The sequence below is a fragment of the Hippocampus guttulatus genome, chromosome 10 (assembly GCF_054856545.1).
Source record: "Hippocampus guttulatus isolate MCC_2025c chromosome 10, RoL_Hgut_1.0, whole genome shotgun sequence".
Lineage (NCBI taxonomy): Eukaryota > Metazoa > Chordata > Actinopteri > Syngnathiformes > Syngnathidae > Hippocampus > Hippocampus guttulatus.
Window position 1 is genome coordinate 19,727,336 of NC_141270.1, and position 27,321 is coordinate 19,754,656.

The 27,321-nt window shown below is 41.6% G+C and overlaps 1 protein-coding gene across 2 annotated transcripts in view; it reads right to left on the reverse strand.

The window, feature by feature from the left end:
• Positions 1-27,321, reverse strand: part of fbxw4 (F-box and WD repeat domain containing 4) — a 64,254-nt gene that overhangs the window by 25,106 nt on the left and 11,827 nt on the right. For both annotated transcript variants that reach the window (XM_086121743.1, XM_086121742.1), the window contains exons 4-5: positions 26,479-26,611; positions 26,249-26,334 (exon numbers count right to left, since the gene is read on the reverse strand). In XM_086121743.1, the coding sequence (XP_085977869.1) occupies positions 26,249-26,334; positions 26,479-26,611 (219 nt within the window). The remainder of the gene's footprint in view (positions 1-26,248; positions 26,335-26,478; positions 26,612-27,321) is intronic.

Here is a 27,321-nt window from a genome sequence, read left to right on the forward strand (position 1 = left end):
GAACAGAATTAAAAACCCACAAGGGTCCCTGAAATTACTTGGGCATGACAAAAGTAATAATGCAGAAAAAAAGCTTAAATTTAACTTGTGAAAATCAGGCATCGATGCAGTTGCAGCAAATCAGATCCAGGACGTGACCAAGCATCTATTGATGTCAAAAAGCATCGGGTCTTGTCTGTCCACCAAGATAGTTTTATGGCTTGTCAATATTTATTTTGAAATTACTACAGGGACTTTTATTGTATTTAATGGAAGGGTATCAAACAGGGTGACTCATCTACGCAGAAATCTCAAGACTATCAGCGCCTACTGGGCTGAGATGCAGAGCTGCGCGATATCAGAAAGCGTGGCATGGGTCATGGGTCTTTCAAAAAGATAAACACATAGCTAAAAAGTACTAAAGAAGGGCAAAGGACAAACATCGTCCTGTTCTGAAAAGACCCAATCCAAATCTCATTAAAGTTCTAAGGAAGGAGCTGAAACAGAATCTAGAGAAGGCACACTTCAAACCTGAGCTTGCTGGAGCAGTTTGCTTATAAGCACAGGGCCCAAACAGCTGCTGACAGATGCAAGCCTCGTCAAAGTTTGCAGAGCCCATCTGATTCTAGTGAATACCTCAAATGTTTGTTCAACGAAATCCTAAATTAGCGATACTATTGTTTGAAGCCGCCAGTTTTGAATACATATATACATACTTTATACATACATAGATACATATATACTTTGGACATATCTACTGTACACACACACACACACACACACACACACACACACACACACACACACACACACACACACAAAAACAACAAATAAATGCTATTGAATTGGATGACAAAATGTACAGTACATCCAACCTGTCTTCCACCTCTTGCAATTCATTCAATAAGAGTAAGTCATGGCACCGTGCAAATACTGTATGTATGCTTTGTGTTCGAATTTACAAGCTCATTTTTTTCACAATGAGTGTACATTTGTGTCTCGATTGAGACAAGATAATTATTTCAGTAAGCAGCCCTGTACGGTTTGTGATATTTTTGTTTGATACTTCACAATTAATGTTTCTTATGCAAAACAGATGCCTTGTACATTTGTGTCTCGACTGAGACAAGGTAATTATTTCAGTAAGCAGCCCTGTACGTTTTGTGATATTTTTGTTCGATATTTCACAATTAATTTTTCTTATGCAAAACAGATGCCTTGGCTCCATTGATTGGAAAACACCAATCTAATCCTTAGTCTCCGAAATAAAAGCTCAAATTATTAAATAAATCTTAAATGATGCACATTTGGAGTTAACGATATTTAATCGATGTACTGATTTGTCTGCCCTGCGATCTAGCTACAGCGATACTTAGTAGTCCAGTATCTATCGATGCTGGCCACACATCGACACAACTTAAGTTTTTATAATCAATCAATTAAATTGATATAATTACCAGATAAATAAAGTTTTCTGAATCTGAATATATTCAAAATTCCAAATGCCCTTTTACTTTTAGTTCAGGTTTGAATGTTATTTTTTAAACTTTTATTTGTTTTCTGCTTGTGCATGTCATCTCTGATTGGCGGTGGAGATATCATAAAATATCATCAGAGACAGATTCGAAATCAAGCAAAAAAAAAAAAAGTTCAAAGGTGAACTGAAATCTCTGATTAAAAACCAATTATTGACCAATGTTATTACGTTTATCCGTTTCAAGTTACTCGAGTGAGCCTAGAGTATTTTTCTCTCTCTTTTTGCTTTTGTTTTTAAATAAAGAGTGCAAACAATTGTCTCTGTGTGTATACACACATCGAGACTACACTGCCTTCTCATTCGCATGCTGCTATGCATGGGCACACACACGCACACGTGCATGCGTGCATACTGTCATCTCACACCCTGTGGTGCCACCCACCCCCTGTGGCCCTTTTGGCTTCTGTTTGTGTGTAAGGTCACCAGGACATTCCTCAAATGGCTCCTCAGCTCTGTTCAGCCGGCTGGAACATTAACACTGGACACCACACTAATATCAGATCGCTGATTCTTAATCGTGGTCTGCATTCATTGTTTGAGCTCAAATCAACTACAAAAAGAATAAATAATAATAATGATAAGACTAATTAATGCTGGTGTAGACAACTTGCGTTCTTGACCCACTTCCTAATTAAAAATCTGTTTATGATTTTAGAACCTTACATCTTAAATATGATTAATTTATCACTCTCCTCTGGCAGTGTACCGACATCATTTAAGACTGCTGTTATCCGACCCCTTCAAAAGCAAGCAAACCTCGACCCAGACAGTCTTCATAATTATAGGCCAGTTTCCGATCTCCCGTTAATTGTGAAAATGATTGAAAAAGTCGTAGCTCAATAGCTCAGATTACATGGCTGCTAACAATCGATTTGAACTTCCTTCAGTTAGGGTTTAAAGCCGACCATTCTACAGATACGGCCCTTGGTAAAGTGACTTATAATCTTCTCCCAGCTATGGACTCAGACATCTCATCAATACTGTACTATAATTACTCGATTTCAGCACTTTCTTTGACACCATCGATCATAACATACTATTAGAACACATCAAAACGTGTTGGTATTTCAGGCTCAGCATCTCCCTGGTTTAGTTATTATCCCTCAAGAGAGGACGTACCGTGTTAATTCACTTGGCATTCCGCAGGAATCAGTACTTGGCCCACTGTTGTTTAGCATCTATGCCAGGGGTGGCCAACCGGCGGCTCTTTGGCGGGCTCAAAACATCACATTTGTATTGTTTCACATGTACTGTATTGTTCAATATTTTTCAATAAATCAAGATTGGAAGTTTGAAGGTGTATGCTGATGATTATGGAAAGAAAAAAAATGCATACACTTTGTTGTTTGAAGCAGTTATAGATGAAAGAGCAGCGAATCAAAGTGTCCTTTTCACCAGTGGATCAAAGACATCATGCTGAAATGTGCACACGTCTGCTACAAGCTATGTCCTATTTGCTGATGATACAACTTTTTACTGTTCTGGAATAAATCTGAAACAGCTCCTGACAACCGTAGAAAACGAATTAAATAAATTAAAAAACTGGTTCGACAGAAATAAATTGTCACTTACCCTGAAAAAATCGAAGTTAATTGTTTTTGGCACAAGACCAATCAAACACCAAGCTAAAATTATAGTAAACTCAATTGAGATAGAAAGAGCGTATGAAACCAAGTTTCTCGGATTAGTAATAGACTCAAAACTATATTGGAAGCCACATATCGATAATGTAAAAAGAAAAATTGCCAAAACCATAGGGATCCTCAACAAAACCAAGGAAGTGCTAAATAAAAGATCTTTGTACACATTATACTCTTCATTATTATTACCATATATGACCTACCGTGTGGAAATATGGGGAAATGCCTGCAAAACAAACATACTCCCTATTCTAAAACTACAAAAAAAAGCAATTCGAATTATTAATAGATCAAAATATACGGAACCCACAAATCCACTATTTATCAAATTAAATACGATGAAATTTTATGACCTGGTTGACTTTAAAATCGCCCAATTAATGTACAAAGCACACAATAACCTGCTCTGCCAAAACATTCTGAAGTTTTTCAAAATTCGAGAAATCAGCTATGATTTAAGACGTACCAATTTATTCAAAAAACTCAAAACAAGAACAAACATCAAGCAAAGAAGTGTATCTATCAATATCTATCAATAATTTCGAAACAGACCTGAAAATGAGTAAATCGCTTGCTGAGTTCAAAAACAAATTCAAAAAAATAGTACAAACAACCTACATCAATCAGAGTTAAAATGATAAATTCTAAACATTAAATATAACAATAAATCAGAACTAAGTTGATAAATAGAGAAAGGTATTGAAATATCCATTATGAATACAAGACAAAATTGACACAAGAGTGCCAGGGTGTGGATGCATATAATCCCTATACAAACCAAAGGTTGTAAAAATATCACGGTTAAGGGTAAAGTATGAGCCTTAATGGAGACTTCTTTCTTCTTACTTTCTTTCTTTTCTGGTTGATATAAAAATGATTTATTAGATATAAACACATAACGGGGTAGGACTAGATACGTTTTTTACTTCTTCCTACTCCCTTGAACATAACTGTGTTGAATGAAGACTGATTTCTTTCTTTTTTACTATTTTATTTACCTTGTTTTCCGTCAAATTATTACTGTATATGTTTTATGTTCAATAAACAAAACAAACCAAAACCAAACCAAGCTAAGTTTGAAAGCAACAAGAAGCGATAGCATCCATTAACGAAAAAGAGATTGGCTCTCTTCTGTCCCATGTAAATTCGCTTCAATTCCAAGCGCGACTCCCAGTTCCACATATGCATCGGCGCTCTGCGCTGACGCTCCTTTCTTGTCATCGTCAGCTCCTCAAGCCATGCATCCATCCAGCCGCAGAATGTCCAACAGCACCGACCTTTCCGCTGAACAAAGTGGGGCTGTGAAAATGCTGCCCATAACAGGCGCAAGGCGCAAGCGCCCGGGGGCTTTCCAGCAACGACAGTCAAATGGCGCCGACATTCCTCCCAATCAAAATCAGTGCTGGTACACGCGTGCTGCCGAGAAGGCGCAACCACCAAGCACAGATTATTCTTCTTTGCCGAATGTCGTGGCCAAAATGCTGAAAACAGTCCACATCAGGTTCACACGATTTAACAACAACCATGTGACTAAACAAAAGACAAAAACAACAACAATGCAAGGCTCTTAATAACTATAAAACCAATTTAATAAATTATATAGCTGGCTGCCATGTTTATTGAACATGTCACTAGATAAGTGTCACGTGTAAATGTTGGACTACACTGCACAATGATAGACATACAGCTACGACGAAAGGAATGCACATTGCATTAATCCTGAAAGAATGAAGCCATATTGTTCCCATCCAGAGCTATGAAATGAGTCTATGAAGTTGAGATTCCACTTTTGATATGGAAAAGCAACACAAGATGGTCTTTGGGTGGCACAAAAATACACGTTGGAGCAGCGACATGGTGTTTGTCCAGTGAGTTACACACGCATGGACAATCCTTGAATTAATTTGTGCTGCTTTGCGCGCATTATCAAAAAAGTGCTGCTTTGGTCCGTTGTCTGCACGACTTAATTTATGAGTGCAGGTCAGCTCAGAGTTCCACCTCTGGCTTGTTAAAAATACGCAACACAGCGTTGGGTTTTAATGTCACCCGCCTGGCGTGCCCCATCTCAAAGTGGAAACCGCTCCCCATCCTCGAAATGCTCACTGCACACGCACGCCTGCCTGCTTGTCCTTGTGCACACTAGGGGGGCTCGACAAGACTTGCATCAGTACCCTTTTTGTGGAAATTGTGGATTAACATGCCAGGGTGCACCTTGTTTGTTGTTAACCCCTTGCATTATGCATTGTTTTTCTTGGTGTCCTCTTCATTGTCGAATGTCTGTCTTTTGTTCGGTGAGTGAGTATAAACCCATATTGCATCCCTTGGTTGCAACACCCATGTGTTGAAAATGTTGCCAGAAAAGCAAAATATAAACTATATCAATATAGGGGTGTATTTTTCAGCTCTTCTGCATTTTTTAAAACTAAACTATTTAAATACTACTCATCAGGTCAAGCATGTAAAATTATTCCTTTTAATGAGTCCTGTGGTCAATTTTCCAGCTTTGTATTTTTGATCGGAGTCTTAAACTTTTAAAATATGAATCGTGTGTGTTAGATTAAAAAACAAATTTTCGATTCTCAGTTGAAAACGGAAAGAACAAATGATATGTCGTTTTTGTTAACCCTTCGATTGGGACTAGTTCGCGAGTAGTAACGAGTCAGTCTTTTTCATTGAATCCAACGAGTCGAAAGGAGCATCACTGCCACCTGATGTAGAGAAGGCTGACAGTTTTGGCCAAAGCTCACATCCAGAAAAACTGTGATAGCACAAAGAAGTGTAGCAAAAGTGGAGATAATTTGAGTCATCTGACAAATTCGTGCATTAATCACGGCCAAGTTTACACCCTCATCTGATATGGAGAAGAAAAGCCAATTACAAGTAGGGAAGCTCTTGTATTCATGAAAACTGATAGCCATGCTGTGCAGACTTTCTAATGCGCGAAAGATTAATTGGGATGCTAATACTATATTCATATTCAAAACTAAAACTTGGACATAAAAGTATATGTTGTCTTTTGTTTAAATTTACTCGAGCAATATCATGATGATACTGGAAACTGGGATTTGGACACTATAATCATGGTATGAAATTTCCATACTGTTGTTTCTCCAGAGGGAAACTACTAATTGATTCACGCAAGTGTTGGCAAAGATTTTCTATGTCACTACCCGGCATTTTCTCTGCAGTTGGAATGTTGTCCATTATTATACTGTCTCAAATTAGGTAACAAATGGGTATTCTTGATTCATTTCTAAGCTTTTGTTGTTGTACTAATATGAAGCCAAATTTGTTTCATGTATATTTTATAAGGGGGAACCCTATGATTTATTGAAAGAGGAAAAAAAATACAGGCAAACAAAGAATGCTTTACATAAACTGTGAAGGACTATGTAAAAAAAAAAGATCCTATCATATACTCTAAGATACAACAGGAAAACACTTTTCTATTTGCATCAACATATGGCAATAGAATGGCTTGCAAAGTAAACACAAAACTAGCTTTGTAAAAATGCCAATTCCAATGAAATTGGGGCATTGTATAAAATGTAAATAAACAGAACACAATGACTTGCAAAGCTTTTTCAACTAATGAATGGTTATTTTTGTTTTTTTTCCCAAATATTTTCACATTTTCAATTTGATGCAAGCAATACATTCCAAAAAAGTTGGGACAGCGGCAACAAAGGACTTGGAAAGTTGAGGAATGCTCAAAAAACACCTGCTTGGGCCATTTGACAGAGGAACAGGTTAAATGGGAAAAGTGTCATGTTTGGAGTGGAAATTAGCATGCCGAAAGCTCATATTATCACAAGCAAGGACGGTGTGATGTTCACCACTTTGTATATAACTGCATGAGTAAATAGATCAACAGTTTAAGAACATGATTTTTCACTGTACAATTGCATAGAACCGAGAGATTTCCCTGAGGTCCAAAATATCTAAGGAAAAAAAATCTACACTGACAGCTTTGAACCTTCAATCCGTCAGGCAGCATTGCAAAAAATAAGTAAAAAATCATCGGTGAGTCCAGGATATTGTCCCGTTGGCTCAGGAACACTTTAGAAAACCATTGTCAGCTAACACAGATCCCCACTACATCTCCAAATGTAAATCATAACTCTGTCATGCAAAGCTATAGCCCAGTGGTCCTCAACTAGAAATGCTGTAGGTCCACTTTTTTTTTTTTTTTAATAAGACCAAGGTCCGGTCCCATGCACGGCGGTCATGGGGAGCAGGGCTATATGCCCATTTAGTATGGTCAAGCCAAGCTTATACAAATCAACACTCCTCACAACCAACCAATAATGGGGTGCATGAAAATAACAATTATTCACTTTGCCAGTACACAGCAAATAATGAGATATTGTGTTGAGGCACAGGAAGTCTTTTATTTTGTTAAGTTGTACCTGCTTAATAATAGAAATAGCCCTTTTAGGGAAATAAGACATTTTTACTTTGTTCAACAGTAGTTGTCTTTTTTTCCCTTAATTTAACAAAAACAAAACAAAATACTAATTTTACCAAAATAAATACTAAACATAAAAACAAAAATATCCTTTTTATTTGTACAATTCCCCTTTTCACATCCCCTCTGAAATCACTGAAAAATATATCAGAAGAGGAGTTAAGAACCATTGCGTGCTGAAGCTCATGTATGGACACACCTTAAGTTCAGAGGAGCTTATCAGCGCATCGTGTATGCTGACGCTCACGTATGGGCACACCTTAAGTTCAGAGGAGCCAATCAGGGCATTGTTATCGCCGACATGCCCTGCTCAGCCAGTGTCTCCAGTTAGTCAAACATTATACACACACAGTCGCGCTGCTGCGGTCCTCTGCAATACATCTGTTAGTGCTCGCAAAGAATACAACGGATAATTTTAACAAGCGATCGTGGTCATGCGCAGATTATAGTCCAAAAATATAAAATGTATTACGTAAAAATCACTTTATAATTTATTATTTTATACAATTTGCCGAGGGTCCGGACAGAGGAGGTCGGCGGTCCGGTCGTGGATCGCGGTCCGCCAGTTGAGGAAGGCTGCTATAGCCACATAACAACACCGAGAAACCCCGCTGGCAAGCTCATTTGAGAAGGAAAGATGCAAATTGGGAAAGTGTGCTGTGGTCCACATTTTAAAATGCTTTTGGAAATCATAGACATCATGACCTCCCGGCCAAAAAGGAAAAGGACCATCTTCAGCATTGTCATTCATGCAAAGTTTAAAAGATAGTATCTGTGATGGTATAACAGGCGGCGGTGATTTTTTGGCAGGGAAATGCTGCTTTTAATATCGGAACATGACACCGATGATATCTCTGCAATTTTAATATCACCATATCACCGCTATTGTTACATCCCTACTAGACTGTCCTGCCAGCAGTCCATACCAACCTTAACCAATGAAAATGTGAGCTGCAATACAGTGTGAAGCGCAAATTATGTCATTTGAGACACCGGATTCTTGACCAACTGAGGTTGTACATCAAGCAAGAAAAAGAAAGAATTTCACCGACAGAGCTTCAACAATTAGTGTCCATAGTGCAACAAACAACGGAACGTAAGGTAACGCATTGGTAAGCATGCCCCTGTCCGCTTTTACAGAATCATTGCAAATGGTTGTATTTTATTTTCAATTGCTTTTCAAGCATGTGTATGTATTTGTTTGTTTTACACAAAGTGTATGTGTGTATATATATATATGTATATATATATATACACACACACACACACCTGAAAGGTACTGGAAAGGCATATGGGAGAAGGAGGTTGCAAATAACAGCAGTGCACAATGGCTGGTGACCCTGAGAGAGGAGCACAGCAACCTCCCTGAACAGAACCCAGTTACCATAACAGTGGCAGACATACAGGAAAGAGTCTCAGATATGAAGAACTGGACAGCACCAGGCCCGGACATGGTCCACACCTACTGGCTAAAGAAACTCACAGCACTCCATGAGCAGCACAAATGAACCAGCTGCTGAGGGATGGGACTCACCGAGGATAGCTAACCGAAGGGCGAACGATCCTGATCATGAAGGATCCCTCAAAGGGTGCAGTCCCATCCAACTATCGGCCAATAACCTGTCTCTCCACAACATGGAAGCTCATGTCAGGCATCATTGCGGCTAAGATAAGTGGACACATGGATCAATACATGAGCGAAGCACAGAAGGGCATTGGTAGAGATACCAGAGGAGCCAAACATCAGCTCCTGGTTGACAGAACAGTTGCACAAGACTGCAGTGTTAATCCGAATAATAACTCCACTTGTATGATGGTCGTAGAACTCTTTATTTTGCAACCGTCCATCTTAAGACACAGAAGGATCACCCCCCACACTCCACAAAACCCGTGCTATGTACCCCCTTCCTCAAGGCAACACTGCCCCCTAGCATTCTAATATTGTAAAGGTTATTACTAAAAATAAAACAACATGCAGGTCCCGACATACCAACCTGTGCACAGCCTGGATTGATTACAAGAAAGCCTATGATTCGATGCCACATACATGGATCACTGAATGCTTGGAGTTGTATAAGGTGAACAGGACCCTAAGAGCCTTCGTTGCAAACTCGATGAGGATGTGGAAAACCACACTTGAAGCCAATGGCAAGCCACTTACCCAAGTGTCCATCAAATGTGGCATATAGCAAGGTGATGCACTCTCCCCACTGCTGTTCTGCATAGGACTGAACCCCCTAAGCCAAGTAATCACCAAGACAGGCTATGGATATCGCCTCAGAAATGGAGCTACAATCAGTCACCTCCTCTACATGGATGACATAAAGCTGTATGCTAAGAGCGAAAGGGACATAGACTCCCTGATCCACACAACCAGGATCTACAGCAGCGACATCGGGATGTCATTCGGGCTTGAGAAATGTAGTCGAATGGTGACTAAGAGAGGAAAGGTAGTCCGCACTGAAGGGGTCTCACTCCCTGAAGGAACAATAGCAGACATTGAGGACAGCTACAAGTACCTCGGTATACCACAAGCCAATGGCAACCTCGAACTGGCAACAAGGAAAGCGGCTACGGCCAAATACCTCCAGCGAGTGAGGCAAGTCCTAAGAAGCCAGCTCAATGGCAAGAACAAGACCCGGGCAATAAACAGCTATGCCCTGCCAGTGATCAGATACCCTGCAGGAATAATAAGGTGGCAAAAGGAAGAGATTCAGACCACAGACGTTAAGACCCGAAAGCTCCGAACCATGCATGGAGGGTTCCATCCCAAATCCAGCACCCTGAGACTGTACGCAAGCCAAAAGGAAGGAGGCCGGGGACTAGTGAGTGTGAGAGCCACTGTCCAGGATGAAACATCCAAGCTCCATGAATACATGTCACCGCCTCAGCGCACTGTCACTGTCAGACGAACACAGAGAAGCTCCACCTGCTCTATTTATATGGACACAGAACACTGTAACCTTCCACACAAAATAGTTCCAAACAAGTAACAATCGCGTCAGTGGCATACATCGTATACCTGTATGATACAGGTAACTTTGGTCTTGTCAGTGGAGCAATCTGGCAACTTTTTAAAAGTAAACTTTCCATTCATAAATTTTTTAAGTATCCGTTTTCGGTGTCTCGCGCTGCCGTGGCTGGCAAAACAAACGTGCGTGGACCTATGCAGCGCGCTTGTTGTTTTGTTTCTGGTTTATTTATAGAGCAACGTAACATCCGCTGTGACGTGTGCCGCGTTAATCTCGCGAGAAAAGATTTAATCCCGTTAAAATTCATTGAAATTAATGCCAATAAAAACGCGCGAAACTGACAGCTCTAACATATATATATACTGTATATATACAGTATACAGTATGTTCACACGGCAACTTTTACTCCGGTGTAGCACCGAGGCTGCCCCCCCATAGAGCGTTCACACGTACAAAGTTATACCGGTGTAGCCCCTGAAAATAGCTTAAACCGGAGCAAATTTAACCCTGCTCAGGAGGTGGTTTAAAAATTTACTCTAGAGTAAATGCTAGTTTGCGGGGCAGCACCGATATAAAATGGGACGTGTGAATGCTACAGGGGTAGACTCACATGATTCGCAGCTGCAGCCGCCCGACACACATGGCCATGAATGACACGATGTCGTCGATTTGTTGCTGAATGAATCGTAGAATGCATTGCTTTCGTGCTCTGATGTACTTCCGCCATCTTTCCTTTCTCTCTGTCATCCTTTTACGGCATAGGTGTCAAACTCAGGTCCTGGGGGGCCGCTGCCCTGCATGTTTTCCAAGTCTCCCTGTTGCAACACACCTGATTCAAATGAACAGGTTCAATGTCAGGCTTGAGCAGAACTTGCTGATGATCTGATCATTTGAATCAGGTGTGTTGCAACAGGGAGACTTGGAAAACATGCAGGGCAGCGGCCCTCCAGGACCTGAGTTTGACACCTATGTTTTACGGTGTCTGATAGACCACAGCGTTGATATGTCTGGAGAAGTATAAACCATGGTTTTTCAATATGTCAGAAACAAGGCGGGGAAAAGGAAGTACACTTTATGCATGCACATGTTTTATTTCGTATTGCACGGCCGCAGAAACCTCCGTGTGAACGCAAGTGGGGCTGCACCGGGGTTAACACACTTCTCTTTAGGAAGCAACTTTATACGTGTGAACGCTCCACAAAATTTAGACCGGTGTAGGATACAGTGTATATCGCAACAAAATACATTGGTGCAGCACCGGTGCAAATGTGTGCCGTGTGAACACCCCCTCATATATATATATAATATACTGTATGTGTGTGTGTGTCTTGTTTTGTGAGTTGGCTGTCTCAGTGGAAACTGTGAGAATGGTCTACGAAGTGTGTCTCTCTTCAAGGGACTGGCTGTGATGCATGTAACTCTCCATGCGTTTAAGTAATTTAAGGTGAGTGTGTGTATGTGTAATGAGCGGGTTCAGAGTGAGCTGTGATTATTCTCACCCCCTGCTGGGTGCATCTTCAGGCCCGATGGGCCCCAGGGAAGGCGCCCTTGTTTTTAGCCTGTGGGAACGCACATTCTGCCCCCTTATCGCATTGTTGCAGCCTCTCTCTTTTCTTCTGCTTTTTTTTAACTAATTGAATTCTTGACTCCTGAACCACAGGGACGGCTTGGGAGAGAGCAATGAGAAAGACATGAATTTCAGGCTTTTTCTTGAGGGGCAGAGCAGTGGGAGTGAAATTGGAGTGTGTGAGGTTGGGTGGTTGTGGTGGGGGCGTGGAGGGCACTCATAGAAGGCAGACTCAGGCTGGCTGGGTGGCTGCTGTGGCGTCAGCCTGTACTTTGATACTAAATGTCAAAGGTCATCCCCCCTGGTGTTGGTGAGAAAGTGGCGAATAGCTGACGGTTTATCCAACAATCATTTTCTTCTTTTAAAATGTTCAAAAGCGCTTTTGGCCCCTCGAAGATCTTTGTAGATTTGCTTGAGGAATTCGAGACAAAACAATTCTTTCCCCCTCCCTGTTTTCACCTCTCTTCAGGGTAGCTTCTCCCTTCACTGGCTCCTGCCCAGGCCCCCTTTTTCCTACACTAATGGTCAGTGTTGCATGCATCCCACACTAGACCCACACAAGCTCAAAATCGGGGCAGCGCCTTGTTTGGCAAGAATGTGGCACAGAATAATGTGCCAACATAATTGGATTTCGGCTACTCGACATGAGCGATCATCAAAGCCAAACTAACAAATAATGGATCTCCTGGTGTGAGTCGCTGATAAAATCTGCATACACAATATAAAATTAGGAGGCCTCCACCAAATGATGGACCACCTGTGCCCTGAGAAGCTTTGACATCATGAAAACAAATCTCTGATCAGCGTCCCTTTTAATTGTAATTGTGGTATTACGCTGGCACGATGCTGCGTCAGAAACCGTTGGCAGTTGCTCCTAGAACTATCAAAGAACCTCTAATAAACACCAGTGGAAGAACAGCCGCAAACTTTTTTTTTTCCCCTACAAGAAATGTGTGGGAGAATTTTGTGGATTTTCAAAAACCTAATTGTTGCTTCTTTGCAACCTAGCACGTCTCCTCAAAAACATTTTACAGCCATTTGTGTTACTGATGTGACGGGCACATTTGTCAGGTCTGAAAGTAGTCTTGAGAAATTGAGCGAATACAAGGTTCCAGAACAGGGAACAGGACACAGATCTTTCCAGATATTCCCCAAAACATAGCGGTTTTGATTTACAGGGGCCGAATTAATTCACCTGGCTCAGACATAAGATTACCAGATCCAATGTGTCAGCTCTGAGTTTTACTGCACTTTAAACTGTGATATGTAATCAAAAACACACCATCGCTGTTTGTGTAGAATACAAAAATTCATATAATAATAATAATAATAGGCGGCACAGTAGTCCAGTGGTTAGCACGTCGGCTTCACAGTGCAGAGAGAGTGCACAGTTCGATTCCAGCTCCGGCCTCCCTGTGTGGAGTTTGCATGTTCTCCCCGGGCCTGCGTGGGTTTTCTCCGGGTGCTCCGGTTTCCTCCCACATTCCAAAAACATGCATGTCAGGCTGATTGGACGCTCTAAATTGTCCCTAGGTGTGAGTGTGGGCGTGGATGGTTGTTCGTCTCTGTGTGCCCTGCGATTGGCTGGCAACTGATTCAGGGTGTCCCCCGCCTGCTGCCCGGAGATGGCTGGGATAGGCTCCAGCACCCCCCGCGACCCTAGTGAGGATCAAGCGGTTCGGAAAATGGATGGATGGATAATAATAATAATAATAATTTTGTAAGGTGAAGACATCCAGTTACAAGAGACTCAAGCAATATATATATATATATATATATATATATATATATATATAAAATGTATATTAGAGCTGTCAGTTTAGCGCGTTTTTATTGGCATTAATTTAAATAATTTTTCACGGGATTAAAAATTTTCTCGCGGGATTAAATTTTCTCGCAAGATTAACGCGGCACCACAAGTCACCGGATGTTGCGTTGTTCTAAAATAAACGCGCATATCTGTTTGGTCAGCCACAGTTTGAGCGGCAGCTTGAGATATGGAAAATGGATACTAAATCACTTATGAATGGACAGTTTACTTTTAAAAAGTTGCCAGATGGCTCAACTGACAAGACCAAGGTTGTCTGTGTGTTTTGCAGTCGCGAACTAAGTTATCATCGTAGCACATCGAGTTTGAAGTATCACTTAATGGCCAAGCACACGGCTGATGTAAGTACTACACCCACTCGTCTAAGCCAGACATCCATGGAGAATTTCAAAGAGAAGAAAATGGATAACGCGACTAAGAGCAAACTTACTCGAGCCATAGCTAACTGGGTGGCGACTGCATGCAGGCCTATTAACATTGTGGAGGACGAGGGTCTCGCTGAAATCATTCGAATTGCATCGAACGACTCCTCCTACGAAATGCCGACGAGAGCCACCATTACAAGCCAGGTGCAGAAATTGTACGAAGCGGAGAAGGATAAAGTACGCCAAGCGTTGGAGAAGACACATGCAGTTGCGCTCACCGGGGATTACTGGACTTCCCTTAGTAATCACAACTACCTCGGAGTCACAGCCCATTATTTTGACCAACAGTGGGAACTTAAGTCGCATTCTTTGACTGTTGCAAAGACAAAAGAGAGGCACTTCGCTGACACTGTTGCAAAGCACTTTGTGCGAGTAGCTAGAGAGTGGGAAATTGAACACAAAATTGTCTCATTAACCACGGATAGTGCACGCAACATGGTTGCAGCGACCAGGCTGCTTCCCTTTCAGCACATCCCGTGCATTGTTCATGCTTTGCACCGAGCAGTCACAGTTTCTTTAACCAACAGCCCGTTTGACAGCGCATTGACAAAATGCAGAAACGTTGTAGGACACTTCAAGCATAGTCCAGCAAACCAAGCAGACCTCGAGAAGCAACAAGTTGCACATCATCAGAAGAAAGAGTCACTCGCACAGGAAGTGTCAACCAGATGGAACAGTACCCTGGAAATGATAAAGCGCGTTCTGCAGAATGCTGAACCTCTGAGAGATGCTCTAGCCGGTCACGCAACCAACGTTGCCATGCCAACAGATACTGAGATGGAGAAATTGAAGAAGCTCATGGCTATGCTGGAGCACTTGAGGTAAATGACTGTGTATCCATGTCATGTGAAAATCAGTTTTGAATGAGGTGTGTGTGTGCATGTCTAACTGTGTACAACAGACAGGTAGACATGTGTGTGTATGTGTCTACTTGTGTGTTGTAAATATCTACCTGTGTGTGTACATATGAGTTGTGGGTATGTGAACTCTCGTTAAATTACAGTAGGCATCAGCAGTTCCCCACTAAAGTGCTTATCTATATTATTGCAGGTATGTGTCTGAACTTCTTGGGGAGAGAAGTTTGTGTCTTCTTCGGTGGTGCTGCCAGCATTGTGTCATCTGTCGCGAGTAATGGAGGTCAGAGAGGACGATCCAGCCTACATGATCAAGTTTAAAGGAGCCTTCTTAGCAGACATGGAGATTCGCAAGGAGAAGATGAACATCACATGGCTGAAAGTTGCAACAGCACTAGACCCAAGGTCAGATTGTCATGCTTTATTCTTACTTATGCTCATTCTCAGCATTGCGTTTCAGTGTGTTTTGCATTTGTATTTGAATTTATATATGTATGAATCTTGTTTTGTTTATCTGCACCCGTACCTGTATTTAAGTTGGTTTTCATTTTGTTTCAAGGTTTAAGGACCTCAAGTGTCTGAGCAAACCTGACAGGGCTGAGGTATGAGATATGGTCCACACCTTGCTTCAGGAGGTGCCCGTACAGCGAGATAAGTAAGTCACGCCTGAGCCTCCGACGAAGAAACCAACTCTTTTGCTTGCACTTGAGTCTTCTTCTGAAGAGGAGGAGGACAGTCTTGAGCAATGTCTGGAGTGCTACAAGGCAGAGCGTCTTGTTGACATTGATGACTGTCCCCAAGAATGGTGGTCCACACATGAAGGATCACACAGAGAAATGTCTCACCTTGCACGCAAGTACTTGGCAACACCGGCTTCATCAGTACCTTCTGAGAGGTTGTTTTCAATATCTGGCCACATTGTACGGAAGAAGCGAGCTTCCCTTTCGTCTGAAAATGTCAACAGGCTTGTCTGTTTGAGTGACTGGCTCAAAGCAAAGAAGTATTAGGCTAGGCTTACGTGTTATAGTTTACTGTTTTTCTCTTAATTTACTGTTACTTTTCTGTTTTGGGAGAGAAATAATAGACTCCGTTGACAAGCCTCTGCTGAATAATGAGCAGGTAGCCTGACAGCGATGTTCAAAGCAAATTGAGAAAACGCAAGTATTAAACCATGGTTCAACTGCACTATAGACCGAGTACTAATTTCTCTTAGGTATGCACTTTATAATTTTATATTGCTCCGTTTTGAGCTGTTGTGTGACAAAATGTTTGTTTCCACTGTTATTGATGACAGTTATATTGTGTGAGAGATTATGTGCTCCAAGTGTGAATAACTGCTCCAAATGAAAAATGTTAATGTAAAATTTCAAATTGAAATTGCTGTTTCAATAAATATTTGCATTTTGTACAAAGAAAACGGATCCATGATTACATGTTGATGAGAGCATTAAAACGGGCAAAAAAAAAGAACAAAAAATATAAAAGGAAATTCAGAAACGATAAAAAATGCGTGAGTAATCACGATTAATTTTTTAGTTCATTTGAGTTAATTATGACAGTTGCATTTTTAATTAGATTAAATCTTTTACTCATTTGACAGCTCTAATATGTATGTGTGTATATATATATATATATATATATATATAAGACCCGGGCAATAAACGGCTATGCCCTCCCAGTGATCAGATACCCTGCAGGAATAATAAGGTGGCCAAAGGAAGAGATTCAGACCACGGACGTTAAGACCTGAAAGCTCCTAACCATGCATGGAGGGTTCCATCCCAAATCCAGCACCCTGAGACTGTACGCAAGCCGAAAGGAAGGAGGACTAGTGAGTGTGAGAGCCACTGTCCAGGATGAAACATCCAAGCTCCATGAATACATCAAGGAGAAGGCCCCAACGGATGACATACTCAGAGAATGTCTCAGACCATGGGGAACAGAGGATGAGGCGCTGGAAGAGGGACCATCATGGGAGGACAAGCCCCTACACGGGATGTACCACTGGACCATAACTGAAGTGGCTGATCTCAAGAAGTCCTATCAGTGGCTAGAGAGGGCTGGCCTGAAGGACAGCACAGAGGCACTCATCCTGCTGCTCTGGAGCAGGCCCTGAGCACCAGAGCCATTGAGGCCCAGATATACCACACCAGACAAGACCCAAGGTGTAGGTTGTGCAAAGAGGCATCTCTTTACATCTACACAAATCGGACTGTGATTTCTGCATTGTGTATCAGCCCCAAATCATGGCACCAAAGAAAGCAAGTGGAAGTAGTAAAGCTGGTGAAAAAAAGAGGAAAATAGTGTGCAAAACTATTGAATTTAAGAAAGGTTTGATCGCGAAATATAAATCAGGTGTACGTGTGTCTGTGTTGGCTAAGGAGTTCAGCAGCATCCTAAAAAAGAAAGACCATCATCAAGTCACTGATGTGGCTAAATGATCTCGTATGTTTAGCAAACAAAGGCCACACATATTAGAGAAAGTGGAGAAACATTTGCTTATTTTCATAAATGAGAAACATTTAGCAGGGGACAGTCTTAGCCAAGATACGAATTGCGGCAAAGCAAGACAGTTGTATGGAAATTTGATAAAAAAGGATCCTAGCATTGCTCCTGAGGAGTTTAATTTTAAAGCAAGCAGAGGATGGTTCGAAAAGTTGAGGAAAAGAAGTGGGATACACTCTGTGATTCGTCATGGGGAGGCAGTCTGTTCAGACAAGGAAGCTGCCAAAAAGTTTAAAGTTGAGTTTGAAAATCTCATCAAGGCCGAGGAATATCTTCCCCAGCAAACTTTTAATTTGGACGAGACAGGACTTGTGTGGACAAAGCGTTTCAGAAAATGGATGGAGGGATGTTACCTCGTACCGTAGCGTAGGATTGCAGAGAGAGAGTCCATAGTTACAGCCATTACTTTCGGGTTTATTCATTCAAGGTGTAAAATAATGCAATCTACAGTTGTCACGATGAGAGAGAGAGAGAGAGAGAGAGAGAGAGAGGTTACTTGAATGTTTATGTTACAATGTTTATGTTAAAATTTGAACAGTTTGTTTGTACAGTATTTTACATATTACATGTGTATCCAGTTTATGGCAGACATGTCCAGCTCTGGGCCTGGAGGGCCACTGTCCAGCCTGTTTTCCAGCTCTCCCGCTTGCAACACACCTGATTCAGATGATCAGCTCATCAGACAGCTCTGAAGCAGCATTAGAACGATCCTGATGATTTGAATCAGGTGTGTTGCTCCTGGGAGAGCTCCAAAACAGGCAGGACAGCGACCATTGAGGACCGACTTTGGACACCCCTGGTTTATGGTGTAAAATAGTAAAAAAATGCTTTAAAAAAAGTTGTTTTCTAGACTTGGAACATTAAAATGTATTACATTGATTATTGGGGGGAACATGGTTGCAGTTTTCAAACAAACGAACAATCAAACAAATTCAAACAAACGAACAGCCTTTTGGAAGGGATTATGGTCGAAAACCGAGGTATGACTGTACACTGAATACTAATACAGTTTATTAAGTTTCCTCCCTGGTCGGCCTCACTTTCTCTGTACCATCTATCAAAAGGCAGATAACCAAACAATGCATGACACAGCACAAACCGATACACTGATCCAGCTTACATCACAGGATAGAACAAGTCATCTCATGGGCCTACTCTTTCCTTAACCTGCCAGTTCTGTGCCAAAAAAAGATACAATCATATATCCATGAGGCAACCTGCCTGTGTCTCTGTGCACACTCACACTCACGCGCATGAGCACCGTCGTGCACCTGCACACACAAACAGAGTTGCAGTCTCACACATCAGTTAGTGAGACAATAACAGCACTACTGGCTTTAATATTAAACCATACACATCGCCTAAGCCTGTTTCTCTTATTCCAACCAAAAGGGGCAGCTCTAAGGTGTTCTGTTTGACTAGCTGGAACATTTCCTCACTTCAAACAGAAACTTCAGCTCACTCCTACCTCGCAACTAAATCACACAGTAAATGCAGCAAACAAAAAGCAGCCTCGTAAAGATAATAATGTCTTGGTATTATATAGAAGTTAAGAAATGTGTTACATCCGGCATAGTGCATGTACCGTACACATTCACTCTACATCGGGACCTGAGCTCACGCATGGCTGGTGTTCGGATCTCCGAAGCAGAGGTAGTAGGGGGTGAGGTGGATTTTTCCATTCATTAACCCTTTGATGCATAACATGGGTCAAAAGTGACCCGGCTGAGTTTTTATTTTCGATATCGTCGCAGTAAATTAATTTCATCCATCATTCAGCATTCAAGGTATTCCTCAATTAACTTGTTTTTGAGCATCAGACACAATTGTTTTATTTTTTTCTTTCTTACTTTTTGAATAAAGAACATTTTTATATCACTACCCTTCTAATGCACAACCTGGGTCTAAAATGACCCATATTCATTTTCTGTTATTTTATGCATGACTGAGTGTTTTTATTATATAACTATAATTTACTCTTCCAAATATGCAGCAAAGGTTTTGTTTTTGATTACCACTGATCATTATTTCCACGTTTCCTTTCTTACTTATGGTATGAACAAGCACAGCTTTTGTATTTCTACCTCAAGTTGACACACATGGGCCAGAAAGACCCACATTGATTTACTAGCTAGTGCCTTCGGAGAGAAAAGACATTTCACAGCTTTGCACAAGCCTTTTTGCCCATCTCTAATTCATGTAAGTATTGTTTTTCAATTTCTCTAACGTTGCCTCAAAAGATATTTGATGACATTTGTGAATTGCACATAATATTTGATTCGGTTTAGTCTACTTTGAGTGAGTAGATTCCTTGTTAGAAAGTTACAGGTAATTATGATTAGCTAGCTCTTTCGCTATAGTGGTGTTTGCTAGTAGTGGTGGGGGATGCTGACATATTTTTTTTCATTGGGGGTTAGCTAAGTCACCAAAATAAATCTGTATGTGTATGCATATTGATGTGGACCAGAAAACATTGTAATGCGTTTGTTTTTCTTTATCTAGAGTATTGTGTTCGCAGATTTACTGTTGAAGAGGTTGTAGCGATGCTGCAGCAAGAACCAGATGAGGAAGATGAGGAGACCATTTTTTTCTGATTCAGAGTCTGAAATTTCTGATGATGATGAACCCAGAATATTTGCTACAGAGTCAAGCTGGAATTGTGGGTGTGTCTGGAAATCCAGCTTTCCTGCATGAAGAACACATCGAGAGGTCTAAACACATTGGCGTTGTAACGATTAATCAATGCTCAACCGTTTTTTGACCAAAGATCTACTTTTCGGTCAACCGCGATTGACCCGTTACCGCACACGCGCGCATATGAACGCACTTACACGCGAATGCCCTGATGAGCAATAACCATAACTGCCTCTAAGATGACACAAAGTTTGTGAAAATGAAATCACTGCCTACAATTCGTCAAGACCTGATGCGGAGGCATGGGACGTACTTTTGCAATGTGTTAACGATCGTAGCTCACGTATATCATTTTTAAAATGCTTTCTCTCGGCCCTCCAGATTCCCATTCTTTTCCCGTGTCCTCAGTGAATTGTACATGAAGCAAACTGAATGAGAATGATAATAACAATACAAAAACGCTCACAACTTCCAGTGATGCAGGTCACGCGCCACGGTAGATTAAAAGTGACCTGTTTTTTTATTTTTATTTAGTTTTTTAAATACTTTCTGTGAAATTTAGACTGACGGGATGTTAAGGGTGCAGTGTGCACTAACACAAAAATATATCATATTAATAACACGCACACAGACACACAAATGTTTTGGTTTGGGATTTTTTTTTTCCTCTCTACACCCCTTGCGATCGACTTGGGACCAGTCCGCAAGCTAACAGTCGATCGCGATCGACATATTGGGCAACCCTGGTTTAAGATAAGATAAGATAAGATATCGTTTATTTGTCCCACACTGGGGAAATTTACAGTCTACAGCTTTAGAGATGTTTAATTTGAAATTACCCAAATCACCAGTTGAAGTTGATCACGGTCGACTGGTAGTCTGCAGACTAGTGTAAGGGGAACTCCGAATAAATAAATCAATAAATAGATAAATAAATACAGTTTGTGCATGATATTAGTAATCTATGTTTTTGCATATTCAATGCACCTTAAGCATCCTATCAGTTTCACTTTCAGAAAAAGTTAAAAAATAAAATAAAGCAGGTCACTTTTAACCGAGAGCGGTGCATGACCTGCATCACCAGAAGTTGATAGCGGTCAGCAGTCAGAGCCATTGAGATATAACAAATTTTTGTTTATTCTCATTCAAAGTTTGTTTGATGTGCGATTTACAGATGCCATTGTAAAAAAAAAAAATAATAAATAAATAAAAAAATAAATAAAAAGGGAATCTGCGGCGCGAGGAAAGCACTTTAAATGTGTTCTGGCACTTAACACGCTGCAAAAGCGCATCCCTGCCTCCCCGTCAAGTCTCCCACTAAGGGAGGAAGTGGTTTCCTTTTCACAAACTCTTGTATCTACTATTTGCGTGCATGTGTGGTCATGGGTCTATCGCGGGAGATTGGCAGCTTTAAAAGTAGATCTTAGGCCAAAAAAGTTAAGGCATCCCTGGTCCAAAGCCTCAGAATTTCCACCTCTTAGCAGTACAGTTTCTGCGATTCTGGAGTCGTCCATGAAAGCCAACAGGTTATCTTGGACAAGTGAAAACATCTGATCTTTTTTTTTCTCAGTTCATATTTGCCTATTTCCTGACATGCCACAGAACAAAGTAGTTGGTCACTTCTGTAGCTTCATTGATTGCATCTTCATTAATGTATGCATTTTCTGCATTTATTTTACATTTTATTTTGAGCACTGAATGACCCCAAGAGAGCCAGTGAGAGACCGAGGAGGGGCCTGATGTGGCTATTGTGTTTCAACAAGCCACTTTCCGGCTTCAGATACTACCTCAGAAGGTGTGGGTCAAATTCACCCCCTGCCCCTCACCATTCCTTAATCAGTCCCTTTCAATGAAAAAAACAAGACTGGAAAGAGCAGGCTTTGACGTGATTTGGATTTCAGTGAGAAAACGTTACCATCTCACATTTATTTTCTAAGTTTATTCAACTTGTGATTAAACTTTGTCTCATTGGTATGGTGTGGAAAAATGACAAATTGCATGTCTCTTATCAAATTTGGAAAGACTGCTGGCGTAACTACCAGCTCACAGTAAAAGAGGCCAAAAGAGAATATCTGTCGGACCTTATTCAAGCAAACCGTCACAACCCACGCGCACTATTTAAAACGATAGATTCTGTACTCAAACCCCCTCTGCCTACTTGCTCGGATTCTTCACCCGAGATGTGCAACAGATTCCTTCAGTTTTTCATTGATAAGGTCTCTACAGCTAGGACTCCGGTCTCAAATACCGCATCTGACCCCTCTGTCCATGTTCCATGTTCAGCTGTGCTAAATTCTTTTGAAACTGTGTCCTTGGCGCTTTTGGAGGATGTAGTTCGCCAGACGAAGCCATCTGGCTCCCCTTGCGACTCTCTTCCCCCGCACTTCTTTCAGGAGGTTCTCCGAGTGTTGGCACATCAGTCTTGGATATCATCAACAGCAGCCTCTCTTCTGGTGTAGTTCCCCAACAGTTTAAACATGCTGTGGTCCAACCCTTGATCAAGAAACCTGGTCTTGATCCAGATGTGCTGTCAAGTTTCAGGCCCATTTCCAAACTGCCTTTCATTTCCAAAATTCTGGAAAAAGTGGTGCACATGCAGTTGAAATTTTTCTTGGATGAACATAACATCTTGGAGGTCTTCCAGTCAGGTTTCAAGACGATGCATAGCACGGAGTCAGCCCTGTTACGCGTTTCTAATGACATCCTCCTGGCAAATGACTCTGGAGACCACGTGTGTCTAGTTTTATTGGACTTAACTGCAGCATTTGATACAGTGGATCACAGTATTCTGCTGACTCGTTTGCAGCACTTGGTGGGCATTGGCGGCAGTGCTCTTGAGTGGTTTAGGTCCTATTTAGCTGACAGAACCTTCTGTGTCAGCCTTGGCTGCCCTGAGTCACGCACTGCTCCTCTGTCATGTGGTGTTCCACAGGGCTCAATTCTGGGGCCTCTGCTGTTCTCGCTGTATCTGCTCCCATTGGGTTCCATCTTAAGGAAACATGGTATTCCCTTCCACTGCTATGCAGATGACTGCCAGATCTATGTCCCACTGAGCAAGAAAGACGCCTTCTCATTAAGGCCACTCCTAACCTGTCTGGAAGAAATCAAAACCTGGATGGCACAAAATTTCTTGAGATTCAATGAAAAGAAGACAGAGGTGATATTGTTTGGTCCCAGTGGCCCTTGTACATTCCATCCTGTAGACTTGGGCCCCCTGTCTCCTTATCTTAAGTCAACAGTCCCAAAATTGGGCCTTAAACTGGACAGTGATTTCAAACTCGATCGGCAAATTGGTGCCGTTGTTAAATCCAGCTTCTTTCACCTTAGACAGCTGGCCAAAATAAAACCTCTCCTCTCACATGAACACTTTGAGACAGTAATTCATGCCTTTGTCACATCCCGGCTCGATTACTGCAATGCCCTTTACTTTGGAGTCAGCCAGTCCTCCATTAAGCGCCTTCAGCTGGTCCAGAATGCCGCTGCTCGCCTCTTGACTGGTACTCGTAAGAGGGAGCACATAACTCCTACTCTGGCATCCCTTCACTGGCTCCCCATTCATTTTAGAGTTATTTTCAAGATCCTCTTATTTGTTTTCAAATCTCTGAATAATCTCGCGCCACCTTACCTCTCTGAGCTCATCCGGCCCTACACACCTGCCCGGCGCCTCAGGTCTGTGGACCAGACTTTATTAGAAGTACCAAGAACTAAACTGAGGCTCAGAGGGGATCGAGCCTTTTCTGTTGCTGGTCCCTCTCTCTGGAATGACCTCCCACTGAACATTCGGCAAGCCTCCTCGCTGCCCATCTTCAAAACCCTCCTCAAAACTCACTTGTATTCTTTGGCATTCGACTCAGCATGACTTAGATTTGTTCTTGGTTTTACTGTTTGGTGCTTTCTACCGCCTTTATTACCGATTTGTCTTACTGTTTATTGTGCATGTTAAATTGCTCCATGTACAGCACTTTGTATGCAGCGATGGCTGTTTGAAAGTGCTCTATAAATACTGTTGACTTGTTGACTTGACTATGGTATGATGTGCTGCAAAGTATTTGCTACTCAACCCCAGGGTGGGAACAAGCAAGTTGGATGATAGAGAGGCAGTCAACTTCATAATGAACTCTGCAAACTAGTCAGAATATTGAACCTGGACCTGAATTTAACAGCCACATCAATCAATAACATCAGCCAGCAGCTTTTAACCCTTTCAGGGACAGCGGTTACTTCAGTGGATGACTTATGTTATTAGGTTACAGCAGGCATATTCCAGTCTGGAGGGCCACTGTCCTGCCCGTTTTCCAGCTCTCCCGGCTGCAACACACCTGATTCAGATGATCAGCTCATCAGCCAGCTCTGAAGCAGCATTAGAACGTTCCTGATTATTTGAATCAGGTGTGTTGCTCTTGGGAGAGCTGCAAAACAGGCAGGACAGCGGCCCTTGAGGACCGACTTTGGACACCCCTAGGTTACAGGGTATATGAAATGGTTAAAAATGTCACAAATCAAAGGAATAGCATCTCAATCTGTTTTAGAGATTCAATTTCAGGGGTGTCAAACTCATTTTTGTCACGGGCCACTTTGAAGTTATGTATTCCCTCGGAGGGCCATTAAGACAGAGACACCAAATAAATGTTTCATCGTCTCATTGCATTTTTACTAAGACACAACAAATTGATGGAGTACCAGTTTTCAGTCAACCATAATAGTTTGATCTGTTATTGTTCAAGTGACTGTAAACAGAATAACAAAACTATTGTGATATCTTAGCGTTATTTATGACACATTACGAGTTGACATTTCAGTATAGATTTTAGCAAAGAAGTTGACACACGATTTGCTTTCACGAGCCACAAAAGAGGTATGGTGGGCCAGATCTGTCACCCTGGCCTTGAGTGACACCTGTGCTCCCATCCATAGTTTTGTCTCCAGCAGGTTAAACTACTGTAGCAACCTATTGACTGGGCTCTCTAAGTGTGCTATAAGACAGCAGCAGTGCATTCAAAATGCTGCTGCTCGAGTCCTGACGAGAACAAGGAAATCCGAACATATGAGCCCAGTGCTCAGGTTTCTGTATTGGCTTCATGCCACTCAGAGATTAGACTTCAAACCGCTCTGTTCACCCCTTCATGGTTACCAAAGTACTTTGTACATCTCTGACAAATCACATGAGATTTCTTGGGCTCGAAGAACCCCAGGCAGTGGTCTCCTCAGTTTTATGGTGATATAAATTGGGACGGTCTTGCCGAAGATGTGACACAGGTCGCAATTCTGAATATGCTCAAAACTAGGCTGAAACACTTCTATTCGGCTCTGCATATGACAATTCTAAGTATTTTTCCTACTCGCTTTTAAAATAATCAATTAACGATTGTTTTAGCCCTTTCAGGGACAGCGGTTACTAGAGTGGACAGATATTCACATGTCGTTTTCTCTTATATTAATTGATCTTAATGTCAAAGATGTGCATGAACCTCTACAATGGACCCTTACGTGTGTTGCCACTCACTGCCATTATTGTTTTTCATGCCTAAAGAGTAATCAAAACACGAGAAAAAAAATCCTGATGTAGGTTATTATTATTTGTGCATGAAAAGGTCAATGTTTTAATGTAATGATTTTGTTTGCCTTTTTGTAATTTTATATCACTGCAAAAAACTTTGAATTGCCTTGTAGGAATTGTGCTCTACAAATAAACTTAGCTAGCTTGTGTTGATTTCTTTACCTCATTAGAACAATACTGTGACAAACTTAACTTTGCAGTTTGTGCGAAAGGTCGCAAATATCACTTTAGTCAAACTTCAATTCGCTGTGAAAGTTGGTGTGGGTATGAGGAAATTCCTACCTGAGTGTGGGATTAATTACAACAGACCAGACTCTATCATAAAGGGGAATCAGATCTCTGGGGCAGCTGGAGGCCAATGTCCAGATCTAGAGAAGGAATTAGAGTCCTGTAAAAATCTGTAATGCATGATTCATAAACGGATACAGGTATTTGTTTATGGTAAGAACTAGTAAAAAAAAAAAGACAATTGGTGTTATAATGTGTAATACGAATGGAAAATGAATTGTGACCTTGGTTGTTTGGTCTCTCGAGCCACTGACGATGAGTTCATTCCTTGAGTCAATGCAGTTTACTTCCTGATTATGACCGAATAACTTCATTGTGCTGTCACTCCTTCTGTTGTGCACCAGAATCTTGCCATCACTAAAATACACAAAGGGAGGTTATTACAAGGACAACTCGCTCATCTGGTAGGATGTAGGTGAGCTGAAAGATGTAGCAGATATCATTTCAACTACAGTTCAGCTTGACTCTTTTTCAAGTTACGGCAGTACGGAGGACAACTGGTTAGCACGTCGGCCGAACGGTGCAGAGGTGAAAGGGTTCGATTCCAGCTGCGGCCTTCCTGTGTAGAGCTGGCATGATCTCCCCGTGCCTATGTGTTTTTTCTCCGGGTACTCCGGTTTACTCTCACATTCCAAAAACATACATGGCAGGTTATTGGAACACTCTAAAATTGTCCGGAGGTGTGAGTGTAAGTGTGGACGGTTGTTCGTCTATGTGTGCCCTACGGTTGGCTGTTAACCAGTTCAGGGTGTACCCTGCCTACTGCCCGAAGACAGCTGGGATAGACTCCCACACGCCCGCAATCCGCGTGAGGATAAGCGGATTAGAAAACGGCTGGACGGATGTTTTTCAAAAACATATTTTCTGCACTGTAAGGCGCATTCCATTTTCTCAAAAGCCGACAGTGCGCCCTATAATCCGATGCACCTAATGTAAAGAGCCTATAACTCTCTTTATATTCCCCATTGAAAAGTTTCCCTGTTAGTGTTCCAACACTAATTGACATGTCAATTCGCCAACACACTCAAATAAAGAAACTACTTTGTGAGCTCTGCACAGACATTATG